General features: G+C 52.6%; 1 protein-coding gene across 1 annotated transcript in view; it reads right to left on the reverse strand.

The window, feature by feature from the left end:
• ACSS2 (acyl-CoA synthetase short chain family member 2) overlaps nt 1-7,082 on the reverse strand; it is a gene marked incomplete at both ends in the record, with an annotated part of 29,747 nt that extends 22,665 nt beyond the window's left edge. Inside the window, 2 exons of the mRNA XM_079543460.1 lie at nt 6,619-6,814; nt 6,959-7,082. Of these exons, the coding sequence (XP_079399586.1) occupies nt 6,619-6,814; nt 6,959-7,082 (320 nt within the window). The remainder of the gene's footprint in view (nt 1-6,618; nt 6,815-6,958) is intronic.
• Nucleotides 7,083-15,646: the final 8,564 nt, after the last annotated feature.

Raw genomic sequence — 15,646 nt, forward strand, 5'->3', positions numbered from 1 at the left:
CACCCATCTGTACCTCTTTTGCAGGGCCTGACCACTTCAGGGCAAGCCTTACCCATTTAGTGCCCGATTCATTGTCCATGTCTTTGCCTTTCACACTGGAGTGAGAGAGGAGAACATACAAACAAGCCACCCACACAGCTACAGCAAAATAATCATGTTTTCTAGTCCAATGAGCAAACTGAAGGCTCCCATCTTCCATACAGGAGCGTGCCCTGGATCAGCACAGGAGGTCCCCATCCTCTGTCCATGCACTCCATGTACACCCACCTGCAGCTTCCTGCCAACATCCTCAACATACAACCCTCACACAACTCCATGCCTCTCCCAGCAGCAAGCTGTTCTATAAAGGTATCCAGGTGTCCAATATCTGCCACAATTGCAAGACACAAGTTGCACAAGCTGTGATAAAATCCCAGATCATCTGTGCACACCACCTCCTCGTACTTCCCCAGGTGGGTATTGTGCAACTGCACACCCATAGGCATGCAGAGGTGGCTTTAGAAGAGGTGCAAGCCAGCATTAGGATAGTGGTGCAAGAAGCAACTCAAGAAAGATGACTGACTCCTCCATGCTGAGTCAGAGCCAGACCTTCTATCAGTCCAATGAGCAGCATGAGAAAAGCAAATAAAATATTAAATAAAACTAAGTAACACATTAATTACCCCAGGTCTTGTGTATATTGAAGCACAGCACACAAAGCAATGGGACATTCACAGCAGCTCAGTCAAACCTGCCAGACTAAGCCAAAATGCTGCATGAGGTCAGAACCAGGGCCTGGAACCTGGTCTCCAAGAGCAGCAGAAGACATGCTGTTGTGAGGGGCACCTGATCCCCCATTGAATAGAGTAGGCAACAATTCCAGCACTGGAAAAAATCTGCTATTGCTCCTGAAAAGCAAAAGGAAAGGCTAAATGAGCTTGATAAAGACACCTTTCTTCCATTCACAGGCAAATTAGTTTCTTGATTAATGTTTTGTGCAAGGCCTCATGAAGACTGCCTGAGAAAGGCTTTACCCATGTACTCATGCCACTGCACCAAGCCCCAGCTGACCTTCACTTTGCATTACCTCACCAACCCTGCCACTACTCCATGCACAGTGACCCTATTCCCACCTCCAGCACCCACTGCACCACTGGTGATGGCTCACATCACTGCCAGGCTGCTCACCAGCACACCTCACAGCTTGCAGCCCTCTCCAAAGCCATGCAAGCAGCTCCCCAGCCCTGCACACAGCCCTGTGTGCTGCTCCACAACCCGGTCAGCAGCTCGGCTATTTCACATGCAGCTTCCTGCAGCACACTGAGGGGCAAACCATTTAATCCCAGGCACTTATTGACATCTAACTTGTTTAACTACTCAAAATACTTCCTGGGCACTCCTTTGTATTGATACAGGCAGATATTGTATCCCTGCCAGTAGCAGCTACCAAGGGGTGCAGAGCAAAAGGCTGGGAAACAACCAGCTCTGACAAAGCAAAAGCAAGCTGGTCCACTGCCTCACTGCTGCCTTGTGCTCCCAAGCAGTAGAAGCAGCAATCACACCAGCGCCATGGCCACACACTGCCAGCGGCCAGGTAGCTCACAGCAGGACCAGCAGCTGCTGCTGAGGACACATGTCAGCCCCCTGCTTTGTCCTGCCCTGCCAGCTATCCTGAGACAGAAAAGGCTCTGGTTTGGATTTAGGTGATCCTGCGTGGAGGCAGGATTTGGATTCAATGAACCTTGAGGGTCCTTTTCAGCTCGGGATACTCCATGATCTGCAAATCAGCCCTGAGAAGGGACAGTGCTGTGTGTGTGCCTGCCTGAGCAGCACGATGCTTTTAACACCAATTCACATCCAGGAGAGCACAAACTCACGCATCACTCCTGTGACTGGAAGAGCTCAGGACGGCCATAGCCTGAAGAAAGGCATTTTGCTGCTCTCCTGCATTTACTTCAGCCCTCAGGCACAGTCTTTCAGCTGGAAACTGTCTCAGAGATTTCAACAGAAACGAGGAAGGAGGACACGGCGCAAAACACAAGCTATTAACAGAAATGCTCAGGACTGAACAACGTCAAGGTATGACAGGGGAAAGCTGGCAGGAGCCAGATCTCAGCACAAACACACACAGCCTCCAGAAACAAGCACCCAAGCACAGCAGCTCCTTGCACTTCCACTACAGCATTGACCGCACCACGAGGTGACTGCCCCTGCAAATGGGACAGAAGGAATTCCACTGAGATGAGAGAAAACGCACTCCTCCTCCAGGAGCGTTCAAGTTACAAGAGCAATGTTCTTTACTTCTTGTTTTAAAGGCAGGTTTCTGCTGATGCCCCCCGGCAGCCAAGCAGGGTTGGGAAGGGCCCTGCAGGGTCATTTCCATTTGAAGGAAGGAGCACTGCTCTCAAGCACTCAGGGGCAGCTACTACAGAAAGCTCTGCAATCCCCCCGTCTGCAGGGACCAGCAGGGTCACTCCTTCCACACAGCGCAGAGAGGCCCTGTCCTGCACCTGGACACCACAAGCATACACCAAACAGATGGTAGCTTTTCCATTACACTTTTTGGTGCTGCAGAGCTTTCTCTGCTTCACCAAACAGCAGTTTCATGGCACCTGTGCTCCTGCTGCTCTCAGTAGATCACAGGCACACAGCTGGAGATCACAGAATGGCCAGGGTTGGAAGGGACCTCAAGGATCATGAAGCTCCAACCCCCTGCCACACACCGGGCCACCAACCTCCCCATTTCATACCAGCCCAGGCTGCCCAAGGCCCCATCCAACCTGGCCTTGGACACCTCCAGGGATGGACGGGGCATCACAGCCTCTCTGAGCAGCTGTTCCAGCACCTCACCACTCTCTCTGTAAAGAACTTCCCCCTGATCTTAACCTAAATCTTCCCTCCCCTCAACTTCAAACCATTTCCCCTTGTCCTGCCATTATCTACCCTTAGAAAGAGTTGAGATGGGCACTGGGAAACACAGCCTTCCCAGACAGATTATTTTTTCCTCCTTTAAACAAGCTGCGCAATTCAAGGATGAGTTTTCACTGTCAGAATGGCGTTGAAAGTGGCCACGTCACTGAAATATGACAAATCCTCCAGGAAGTTACCAAAGAAACAGAGTCCATCTGGCACAGGGTTTGAGTGTCCTAAAGCTGGTGGGAGTAGCAAAGCAGAGTGCATTGCATGGATGCTGGCTCTGATTAACACAAAGAGGTGCAGAGCTGTTTAACAGCCACCATCCTCAGTCACAGCATCCATGCCCGGGGCACTGATAGAACACTGATACCTGTGAAGATACCCAAAAGAATAAAGAGAAAGCAAACAAACTCACTCCCTGATCTGGATTCTGGAGACCAAGCAGTGAGCAGGTACTACTTTGCTTTTCAGTTGATTTTACTTGACCACAACCATTCTCTTTTAGTTTGTTACAGAAGGATTAACCAGAAGAAATTCTTATACTACTGGCTCCTAAATCCTTTATTACATCTAGAAAAAACACCTTTTTGCATTTGTGTCCTACTTGCTCTAGTCCCAGAATAGGAAAGATCAGCATTTACTCTTCCACTTAAGCAAAGCTACACTAAGTTCTGGCAGTCATCACTACCTTTTCTTCTCTTTTCTGAATGCGTCCCTCCATATGCAAACACAAGAAAGCAGAAAAAGAACAGACTTATTTTTCCGAGAGGTGGCAGAAGCTGCAGCCCACTGCTAAACCCACACACCCAGCCAATGGAGAAACTAAAGGCAGTGTGCCAAGCTCCAACTGCTGCCCCATTTCCACCAGACACCACCAGTGCTTCATTCCACACAGGTTACAGCCAACGTGCTTCCCTCATAAGAAGTGCTTCCCTTTTTAAGACTCCATCTGGTTAAATTTTTACCTCCGCAGCCTCATCAGACAGACGTTTCCACTAGATGATTAACAGGCATTTCAACAGAGATGAGAGTTTGCCCACACGGTGAACATAACTCCTACAGCTGCAGGGCAGGTATCCACCTGCACAGTAGCCACCAAGTGAACAGCCCTATGCTTTCCATACAGCTACAGAAGATTTCCCTTTTCAGAACAGCACTTTATCAGACACTTCCTGTCTCTTCTGTTCCTCCTTAGGCCACATCAGCAATACCAAACAGAGAAAGAGGAATCAAAAGCAGCAGGGGCAGAAATACTTTCAACGTTCACAAGCAGCACAAGATATCATACAGAAACAGGCAACAGAGAAACAGCAAGTGCTTCCTACCTACTCGGAATGGTCAACTACAGCTCTAACTGCACCCAAAGGATGACACCCAGCAGTGCCACCTGTGTGCAAGTTGCACAGCATGAAGCAATCCCACGCACCGCTCTTTGTGCTGGAAGAGCAATCCCACAGAGAGCTGCTGGCCCACGTGCAGCCCTGCTTCAGATCCTCAGAGCGGGACCCACGCTGTCCTGTTCCGGCAGCAGTACAGGAGCCTTCAGAGCAGCACCGGAGCCCATCTGGTGGAAGTGCCAGCTCCTCCCAACCACAGAGAACTGCTCTCACTTTTGTCAGGACACACTTCTTCCCAGAGACACCCAGAAGTGCCTGGATTCATTTATTCCCTTTTCCCTACTTTCTTCCCTCTGGAAATGAAACCATGACTTCCAAAGCTCTCATACAGTCAAGCAGTGACACCTCAGCACCACCTCAGCCAGTTCCAGGCAATAGACAGTAGCAAGAAATTGGCTAAGGTATTTCAACACTCTAAATTTTCCCTAAGAATTCTCTTTGGCTTTTGGAGGCTCTCATTTCCCTCTTGATCACTCAGCCACCATGACAAATCTTAAGTGCTTCTAGGAAGCAGGACTCTTTCAATAACAGTGTTAAAGGCAGAACGTGAAAGGACAAGATGACAGCAAGTATATTTTTTTACTGAAGATAAGCATGTGCCCTGAGAGGCATGTGTGTGTTCCCAGAAGAGTGATTTTACAAATAACAACCCTTAGCCCAGCTTCTCAAGCCCCCGTGCCAGGAGTTCACAGGTCAGCACCGCATGTGTCATACTGACCGTGGCTCTTCTGTTTCTCACACCATTAAATTCTCAACTGACAGCCCCAGACAGCACCAGCCTCAAAATCAGTCTCATGTCAGAGCCAAGCTGGAAGAACTTACCCCAGAATTGTTGTGGAAAACAGCATGTTAAGGTGGAAAGGAGCCCTTATTTTTTAGCACTGTGACTGACACCCACCATTTGCACTGTGAGTGTTGCTGAGCATCACCAGTATCCCACAAAAGGCTGGGAGAATAACGAGAAAAACCCTCACTGAGATCAAATGAGAGCTGCATGGCTTCACTTCCAGAGAGGAGAGTGCCACATGAAAGTTTCTGAGCAAGGCTGAGCCCGCTGCCCCCAGAACAGCTGGCAGCTCGAGCTGCCCAGCAGCCTGCCAAACGGCTCTGTTTGCTGACACACCTTTATCACAATGAGCTCCGTTCAGAAGCTGAAGTCATTTCATATCTGAGCAAGTTAGAGAATGCGTTGACTAGTGGGGAAGTAAATACGTTCCACCATTTCACCTGTGTAAGCTACAGTAATGTCAGTGCTATTATCTCTAGGCAGCAAGTGCAATTTTCTTCTGCTGAAGCAGCAGCCATATGGATAGCAACTTCCACATGAGCCAAGCTCCACATCTGCAGCTGTAACTACATTGCAGGAACACTTTTCCTCCTGTAGTGTGGCTGTTACAAAACACCCCTATGACAGCCACACACAGCACAGACAGCTCTTCGGCTGCACAGAATTACTGACAAGCAAGAGAGCTCTTTGTAGTTAGAGCACTTGGTATTTTTATCACAGTGACAGGAGGGCTCCTGAGCTGCACACAAACAAGTTACTGCATCCTAACTGACGGTATGCTTCAGTTTGGTTCCGCGCAGCCCCATGCAGCCACGGGAACACAGATGCAGTGCAAACACATGCTCTGAGGTGTGTGAGCCCACAGCACTGCTGTCGATCCAAGGCACAGCTGCGGTGCCAGCTGTTGCAGTGCAACAGAGCCTTGGTTCCGGATGTCACACATCACAAGACAAGCCCATTCTCCATCACGATACAAATTTCAGCTTTATAGGACTCTTCCAACTATAAACTATTCCACAAAAAGATGAGAAAGAACAAAAAGAACGACACAAGCACACTTCACTTTTCTTCCCAAAGACAGCACTTGATAAGGCAGCCTTTAGGACAGTGCCACTGCATTATAAACCATCCAGCACTAAGAACCAACACACTGAGCTCAGGACTTTTTTTACAACCTTCCCAGCATAGGAGCAAAGCCTGCCAGCCCCACGGAACAAGGAAGCAAGCTGAATTTGCATCTCAGCAGTTCCTGAGCCTACATCCTCCACCCACACCTTCCTACCTGCGAGGGCACGGCCTCGCACACACCTGCAGCTGGGGACAGCCGTGTAGGAGCACCGGGCATCGCAGCGCTTCAGCACAGCCCAAGTCACGACAGCATAGAAAGCAAACACCTGCTGCACCACGTACAGAGCTGAGCCCTCCGCTGCTGCCGTGCTTTAATTCCCCTCGGCCGCAATCAATCCTACATGTACAATCCTACATGTACACATGCTGGTACGTTCACACGCTTCCTACGTAAAAATAAAAGAGCTTTACCAATAAAAAGCCACTTTGTCACCGAGTTTCTTCTCGCCGACGTTCCTGTCCAGGAGGTTGTAGCAGACGTTGGTCTTCGCCCCTTTCATCCACTCGATGAAGATCTTCCCCTTCGTCACATCGAAGTTGTACCTGAGGAACGGCCCCGAGTGCTGCTGCTTCCAGTAGAACTCCTTGGCGACGTCACCCCAAAACTCTACAAAAGCAACGGGCACAGCTTACAACCCAGCGAGCCGAGAAACGGAAACCGCTCCGTATCTCAGCGGGGACGGACAAGGGCGGCGAAGCGACCCCGGCAGCGCCCCGGGCTCCGGCAGCGCCCGCCCCGCGCGGCCCTCACCCTGCGGCTCCTCCACGGAGCGCCGGTACAGCCGCCGGTAGTCCGCCAGCGAGGGGACGTGCGCCGCCGGCAGCAGCTCGGGCCGCGGCCGGTACAGCCGGGCCTGCTCCTCGGGCTGCACCATGGTGGGCGCCGGCGGCTCTGAGCGGGAGAGCGGCGCCGACCCGCTTCAAAGCGGCGCGGAGCCCGGGGGGCGGAGACGGCGGTGCGGGGCGGCGTCCGGACGGCTCCGCCCGTCGCCCCGGGGCCGTTGGCGCCGGCCGGCCCGGAGCAGGCGCGCGGAGAAGGAGGGCGGCCCGCCGTTACGGCGTGTGTCTCCGGTCGGCCATGTCGCTCCGTCGGCCGTGTGCCCCCAGCGGCCGCGTGGCGCTGTCAGCCGTGTTCCGCCGCCAGCCGCGTGCCCCCCTTGGCGGTGCGTCGTGTCGGCTGTGTCCCCGGCAATGGAATCCGCTCAGCCAGACGTGTTCCTGTCAGCCATGTCCCCCCGTCAGCCGTATCCCCCTGTCAGCCTCATCGCCCTGTCGGCTATGTCGCCAAATCAGCCGTGTCCCCCCCCCTCATCGACCATCTCCCCTGTCAGCCGTGTTCCCCTGTCAGCCGTGTGCATCTGTTAGCCATCTCCCCCATCAGCCAGTTCCATCTGTTAGCTATCTTCCCCATCAGCCGTATTCCGCATCAGCTCGGCCTCCCTGTCAGCCCCACCATCAACTCCCTGTTCATAGTGTCTCTGCCATCAGCTGTGCCCCCCTGTCAGTGATGTCCCCCCACCAGTGCTGTCCCCCCTTGCCAGCGGTGTACCCCAATAGCTGCCCTGTCAGCAACATCATGTCCCCATCAGCCTCGTCCCCATCAGCCGTGTCCCCATAGCCGTGCCCCCCTCCCATTGCCAGGCACAGGGGAACACTGCCAGGACGTCCTGTTTGCAGTGCCCAGGGAGGATGCTGAGACCTTGAAGATTTCTTCGGCACTGATGGATGTCATCCCTGCCAGTGCAAATGCACCACATCAGGGGAGCCACTCGCTATGGGCAGCTTCTGTGGTACACAGTGCTGGGGCCCAGGAACACCCAGAAGATAAAAAGCCAGAAGCTTGTACTTGGCACATATTCCTGTCAGCAGATAGGTCTATTCTGGGATCCTTGGTATTTTCCATGTTCAGTGCACACCCTGGGAGCATTGTGTTGCTGCCACAGACAAACCCACCGCTGCCCATGCTCTCTGTATGGGCAGACATGGCACAGGCACAGTCAAAGTCGGCAAGGTGTTTCCCTCACCAGCCTGCACTGTCATTACTTCCACGTTTCCTATTGCAAAAACCTGTTTTTGAAGAAAAAAATGAATGAATTCCTGCAGCCTGGGCGCTGAGGCATGGATATTTTAGGAGCCATGGGCAGCGTATCTGGAGACCTGTTCAGCAATGCTGGTGTGGGCTGCTGAGGCCAGAGATGTTCTTGAGCTTCAGCTGTGTTCAGGATCCTGCCTGATGGGGTGAGGTCACAAGGCACCTGCAAAGAGGAAAACTGAGAATAGCCCCTGGATCTGCTTTCCTGTGCAAACACGCCCATGCATAGGGCTGAGAACCACACTGCTGGGCAGACCCAGCCTTGGCATAGACATGGCCCTTATCAGCTTTCATTTTGATGGTCAACAGATGAAATACGGAAACACTCTGGTCTCTCTGCAGGGATAATGTAGGCTCCAGGGCAAGGACTCTTGCTTCATGACCACACTTTACTGCTCCAGCTCCCTTGGCTCCCTTGGCTCCAGAGCAACTTGCATCCAGCTGTGCTCCTGCCCTGGAGCTGGAGCTTGGTAGGGCAGAGTGCTGTAGGTGGGGTTAAACATGGGGATACACATCTCACCACAGATCAAACTCCTCTGCATTGGCTGCAGGAGGAAATTTTAACCAGCACTGTGATAACAGCCTTTGGGCCCTGCTGGGAGTTATCAGTGCCTTTGTTTGCAAATGGGGCTGCTCGATATCGCTGTGGCTCTGGGCATTGTGTGGGCAGCTCCGCAGCCCCTGGGAGTTCCCTCCTCCTGCTGGCATGGGGAGCTAAAGTGGGTCAGTTTGGGCAGAACCAGGCCTGAGCCATTCCTCTGCTCACAGGGATGACAGATGGCTGAATTTCAAGCTTCAGAGAGAAGCTGATGAATATCAGAGCCTGATGATTTAGCCTTCTGCAGAGCGCGTGCAATATATTCATAATCATTTTGCATGTAGATGAGCTTATAATGCAACCACGGTTCTAAATCAAACCCGGGAGACACATTACTGCTGTTTGCCTGAGCTTTCAGAGTGATTGAGCCACAAGAAAATGCCTTTCTGTCTGCTAGATGGGGCCAATTAACCTTATAAAGATGCTCTCCCCTCTCACAATGGCTTGTTTGTTTATTTGGGCTCTGCTGGTAGCTGCTGTTTTCCATCTGGATGATGGAGCCGAGTCAAAGGGAGATATAGTGGACACCAGGCATGCAGAGGAAGGTAAGCCAGGCTTGGGAGACACTGCATCGGTCTGCAGTGCTTTAAGAGAGGTTGAGGTTGAGGAGCTGCTTTCCCCATGGGGTTTCATCGGTGTCCCAGAACTCCTATGGCGGCGATGTGCCCTCTGCTGCCGAGCTCCAGCCCTGCAGGCCTGCAGTGCCAGCCATGCAAGCACCACAGTGGGCAGTGACACAGAGTCTGAGGTGGCAGCCACGCAGGGTCTGTTGTGACAGAGATTTGCAGCCCGTGGGGTCAGCGATGCAGGGCCCCAGGGGGCAGCGATGCAGCCTCCAAGCACAAGTTCATGACAGCTGTGCTTCATGGTGCAGCACATCCCAGCCATGGCGTCCAAGCACACACATCCCTGCGCTATTCCCTGACACCCTCTGCTTTTGCCCTAAGCCTGGAGCAGCCTGGAGCTGAGCTGCACTGGAAAGTTCCTCCAGCTCCCAACATGAAGGGCACTAGCTGGCTGCACAGGGGTGACCCAGACCTGCATCCTGATACCTCACTTGAGTTAGAAGCATGGGCTGGAGTGAGAGTATCTGCTTGGGCACAGGACACAGCAGCCCATCCTACGCTTGGGTGGCCAGGGGTAGCAAAACCACACCAGTGCTCTGTGGGACCACAAGGGCTGGTGAAGGCAACCAGCAAGCGGGTCTGCTTCTTTCTTCTCTTTTTCTCACTTGGCCACACCCCACCACACAAAATGTCCTATTCCCATCCCCTTAGGCTGAGCTCAGGGAAGCTCCTGCTGTTTTGCAGGGAAGGTGGGACAGGGCACGTGGAGAGAGGTCTGCAGGCAGAGCTGTAGCCAGAGGATGCTGGAGAGGGACCTGGCCACAGCAGATTCCCCTCTGGTCCCTGGCAGCCCTGTCCCCAGCTGAGGGCTGGAGACTGAGGACAACTGCTGTGAAGCCCACGGTCATGGCTGAGCTACCCTACCTGGTTCAGCTCCACAGCTCCTTGGCTCAAGATGCAGGTCGTTTCTATGCTCATCCCTGTGGCTCATTTGTGGCACCATCCCACCAGCCTGGCCAGGTCTCACATTTGCTTCCATCACCCTGCAGTCAAAACATCTCCCTGCAAACAGCATTTGCTCCTGCATGGAGAGAAGGGCCGGGAGCACAGCTGGTCAGGCCAGTGCTGCTGGATGGGAACTCTCTCATTCATCACCCAGCACATCACAAAATCTCAGGAGCTGTCTTCACTGTGGTTGACATCCCCGGGGGCTGTAGCAGGCAGTGGCCAAGAGGCAATTGGAATAGGAAAGCCACCACTTGAGGTGGTGGCTCCAACACATTAATGTGAAGACAACTTAAAAGAAAGATTTTATTTCAGCCTTTTTTTTTTTTTTTTTTTTTAGAGAGATTTTTTTTATTGTTTATTTTTAAACAGACTTGGTTTAGATTTTTGTTTTCTACAATAATTCAGTGTAAAAATCCCAGTACAATATACAACAGTTTGAATGTTTGGAATAAGAAATCCAGCTTGGGGAGACACGTAAGTTCAGCTAGGTTCTAACACAGGTAGGAAATTCTCTCCACCCTCTCCCAAGTTCACCAGCCAGGAAGGCATTTGGGTGGGAACACTTTACAAACATCACCCCTGCCCCATCCAGACTTTGGCTGCCTGTGTTGCAGTGGGACACATCACCTCAGGAAGGGGCAAAGATGCTGCTCCTCCATGGGGTGGTTGGGAACCTCCAGCGTCGCAAGGCAAAGTCTGCATCAAGTGAGCCGGCTGGCCCTTGTGCGTGAGGGATGTAGGATGGATGCTCTGAGGGGGTCCTCCGGGAAGGTCCCTCGGGGTCTGGGGCTCCCACGGGATGGAGAAGAAGTCTGTCCTCCCCTTGGCAGTGCCAGCAGTTTGTGCCCTGCTGCAGTCAAAGGTGGCTGGGAGGGAACAGCCCCTGCATGGCCCAATCCAAGGGAAGGAAAATGAAGGTGATGCAAGGGTTGCTGGCTCGAGGGGCTGAGCGGCCATCTCAGGGTACCTCACTGGCTGGGATCTGGCAGTCCTTCAGGAAGCCACTTTGGCTTGGCCCATGGTACTCAAGCAACTTGGGATGGTCCTGCTTGAGCATCCTGGAATGGTCCCAATCTACATGGGGTGGTCCTGCTTGAGCAACTTGTGAAGGCCATGCTCAAGCTACATGTGATGATTCTGCTGATCCTGCTTGAGCAGCGTGGAATGGTCATGCTGGAGCAGTATGGGATGGTCCTTCTCCAGCAGCATGGAGTGATCCTGTTTGAGCAGTCTGCAATGGTCCTGCTCAAACAGCACATGGGGGTCCTGCTTGAGTACCATGGAGCAAGTGGCAGTGATGGTTCCTCGTGTCCTGCAGTATCACAAACACTGCACTCAGATCCGTGTCTGGCCTTTTTTGACACTCTGGGAAATCCTCCAGTGTTTGGAGAAATCTCCTACAGGTGTGAGTGCTTCAATGGATTCCAGGAGACTGACTGAGCTCCCTTGTTCCAAAGGGTTCTTGCTAACGAGTCAGAACCAGTGACTTCAGCTGAGTTTTGTAATCTTCCAAGAGCAGAAATCCTTCCACTTCCCCAGTGAGCAGTTCCAGCTGTACCAGCTCAAAGGAGAAGTGCTTCCTGATGTCCAGCAGGAATCTCCCAACCTGCAAGCTATGGCTATCACTGCTGCTATGCAAATGTCTTGAGTAGCAGGGATGGGGTGGGAGGCTGGCTCTCCATCCAACCTAGCCCCACATCCCATTTCCAGAAGTAAGGGCTCTGCCCTTCTTGCTTGCAACAAGGATGGAAGTGACTTTCCTGGGTTGTTGAGGGATGGGATACAAGGCAAAGGAAGGAGGGAGAGAAGGTGGCAATAACAGCGGGGGGCAGATGTGCTAGGAGTAAGAGTGCAGGAAGGATGGAAGAGAGGAAGAATGGCAGGAGGATGAGCTGGGATGGAAGGCAGGATGGAGTTGGGAGGTGAAAGAGAATGAAAGGATGGCAAAGGAGGGAAGTGTGAGTTGGGTGAGGATGACTGGAGGTCAGGAAGAGGTGGAGGGGAAATTGCTGAGGTAGGTGGGACACTTAAAAAATGAGGAGGGATAGGGAAGTGGGAGAGTATGAGGAGAAAGTGAAACTGGGAGGTGAACAATGGTAAGGGATGGTGAGATAGGAGGAAAGAAGGTATGAGGGGAGACAGGGCAATAGCCAGAGCTGAAAGAGGATGGGGAAGGATGGAAGGTGGAGGTGGACTGGAGGGACAGAAACTGAGGTGGAAGAAGAAGAGATGAGAGATGGAGGAAAGAAAAGGGATAGGAGATCGTGGAAAGCAGAGGAGAACAAAGAGATACAGGAGATGGAAAGTGAAGGATGACGAAAAGACTATGAAAGGTTGCAGGATGATAAGGAGAATTGGACAGGTGTGAAGTGGAGGATGGGGAAGAACAAGGGGTGCTGGGGCATGGAAAGGGATTGGGAACAACAGGAGCTGGAGGAGAATGAAGGAGAAAAACAGGCAGTAGAGGAAGGTAAGAAAGATGGGATGGTAGGTGATGGAGGACAAGGAAGGGAGGGAATAATAATGAAGAAGAGGTATGAGGAGATGATGGGAGCACAGAATATCATAGTATCTTTTGAGTTGGAAGGGACCTTTAAAGGTCATCTAGTCCAGCTGTCCTCCAATGAACAGGAACATCTACAGCTAGGAGAGATAGAGGAGAGATGGAGAGGTGTTTAAAAGTTAGAGAAAGACAAAGATTGATGGGAGATGGAGGAAGATGTGAGAAGGTGATGGAAAATGGAGAGGGGGTCGGAAACATGGGTGTTAAGGAAGAGGAGGCAGGGTCAGGAGATGCTGACAGCTGGAGGTGCAGGGCAAAAGTGGGAGGTGAGAATGGATTTTGAGATGGGGAAATGGAGGAGGATGAGGGGGATGAGGATAACGGAGGAGGTAGAAGTGGATGGATAAAGACAGGAAGGGGAAATTAAATAAATTAAAGCAGGATGTGATGATGGTGGGAGCTCATGGAGGAAGAGAAGGGATGGTGAAATGTTGACATGGGGAACAAGAAAGGAAAAGACGGGGTGATGGAGGATGAGGACAGAGGAGACAGGGAGGAGGTGGAGGAAGAAATGAGATGAGATGGTGGAAAGTCCATGAGGATAACAAGGGATGGGATGTGGTGGGACATGGAGGAACAGAGGAAGGATGAATAGGATGTGGCGGGTGATGGGGAAATGCACTTAGGAGAGATGGGAGATGGAAGAACATGGCAGGGAAGAATGAGATGCAGAGGTGACAGATCATGGGAAGGAGTGAGGGGACGTGGTGGCTGACAGAGGAGCACAGGAAGAATGGGGACATAGTGATGGAGAAGCACAAGGATGAATAGGACATGGTGAATGATGGCAGGGAGGGATGAGATGCAGAGGTGAGGTGACAAGTGAGGGAAGGAGGAATGGAAGGTAGATGATGGTAGAACACAAGAAGGGACAGGATGTGGTGGGTGATGAGGAAGCAAGAGGATGTGGCAGGTGATGGGAGAATAGAGAAATGAAGGATGATGGAAGGAAAGATGAATAGGAGGTTGTGGGTGATGGAGGAACAGTGGAAATGAAGCGTGATGAGTGGTGGAGGAGCATGGCAGGAAGGGATGGGGAACAGTGGGCAACAGGAGCACTGGAAAGGGAGGGATATGGTAGAATATGGAAGTGCAGAAGAAGAGAGGTAGACTGTGAAGGGCAGTGGAACATGGGAAGCAGAAAAGAGATATTGGATGATGTAGGAGCAGAATAAAGGGGTGTGGGATATAATGGCCAATGGAAGAGCACATGGAAGTGGAAAGGTATGTGGCTGAGGATAAAGGAGAATAAGAAGAAAGGATGGGACATGTTGGGGGAATGAGGAGCAGGGACAGAAGGGATGGAATACAACAGATAGCGAAGAAGCAAAAGGAGGGGTGTGACACAGGAGGTGGTGGAGCTCAGGGAAGGGAAGTTTCATGTACTGAGCCTGGGGGGGCTGGGATCTGCATGTGATGAGGGCAGGAAGCTGGAGCAGTGACATGGGGTCTGTGTGCCGGTTGGAGTGAGCAGCTAGGCAGGATGGGGCAGGGAGGCATGAGAAACGCCAGCAAGACGAGAACATGGAGCTAAGAGGTGTCTGTGTGGGGTGAGAGTCCATGAGGGACAGGGGAGTGATGGCAGGGAGCCGTGCGGCACAGCCACAGTCAGCACTTGGAGATGGGGAGCAGATGGGACGCCAGGTGTGGACAGCTGGTGGGGATACTGGGGACAGGACCTCCCAGCCCATGCTGCCCCCCGCAGCCTGGGAAAGCAGCACCGAGGGTGCGGGAGAGGGTTTGCAGGGCCTTTATTCATCACACGACAAGCAGGCACAGCACAGGGCGGGCAGGTGCTGTCATCGGGGCAGAGCGAGCCCTTCATGTGACCTTGGGGCAGGGACAGGGACTGCGGAGAGGACGGGGGCAGATGCTGCAGGGGCTGAGGCCAAACCTGGCACCTCCACAGCACATTAATTATCCCCATCTCCCCAGGCTTGGCCAAAGCGGCTCCTGCCTCTCTGCGATGCTGCCTTCACAAAGCCCCTGCCGTTCCCTGTCCCTGTTCCCATCCTCGTGGGTAACACCCAGCACCGCTATTTACAGCGTAAGACAGAACTGACTAATATTACAAATAATTAAAAGGCAGTTGTAAAAATGAGAAAGAAAAAAAAAAACATCAAACAAACACATTCCAAAAGTATAGTCTTTAAAAACAAAACAAAGCCTAGTTTTCAAGGAAAATGCTAAAAACCACCCCGAAAGGATCTATGTACAGCAGGAGAATGCCGGCAGCAGTGCCGGGGACGTGAGGGCAGCAGGCAGGGACGCTGCCTGGCCTTGGCTGCTGGTGCTGGGGGCAGTGCCTGCCCCACGGCTGGGTGACAAGGACCTCGTGGGGCCGGCCAGGTGCCCTCGGAGTGAAAGGCCATCGGTGCTGGGCCGTCTGGCCCTGGCTGATGCTGGTGTGTCCGGAGACACAGGCAGTGAGCAGCCATCGCGGAGATGCTGATGGAGGCTGCGACGTGGCAGTGATGCAGCCGTCCCGCTGCGGGCAGTGTGAGGCTGGACGGGAGGGGGCAGCAGCTGCGGCAGCAAGAGCAGTTTCTGAGTGTGGCTGCGAGATGACAGCAGCGCACAGGGCCCCTGGAGCGATGTACACAACATGAGAA

Source organism: Tetrao urogallus, assembly GCF_951394365.1.
Source record: "Tetrao urogallus genome assembly, chromosome: 16".
NCBI lineage: Eukaryota > Metazoa > Chordata > Aves > Galliformes > Phasianidae > Tetrao > Tetrao urogallus.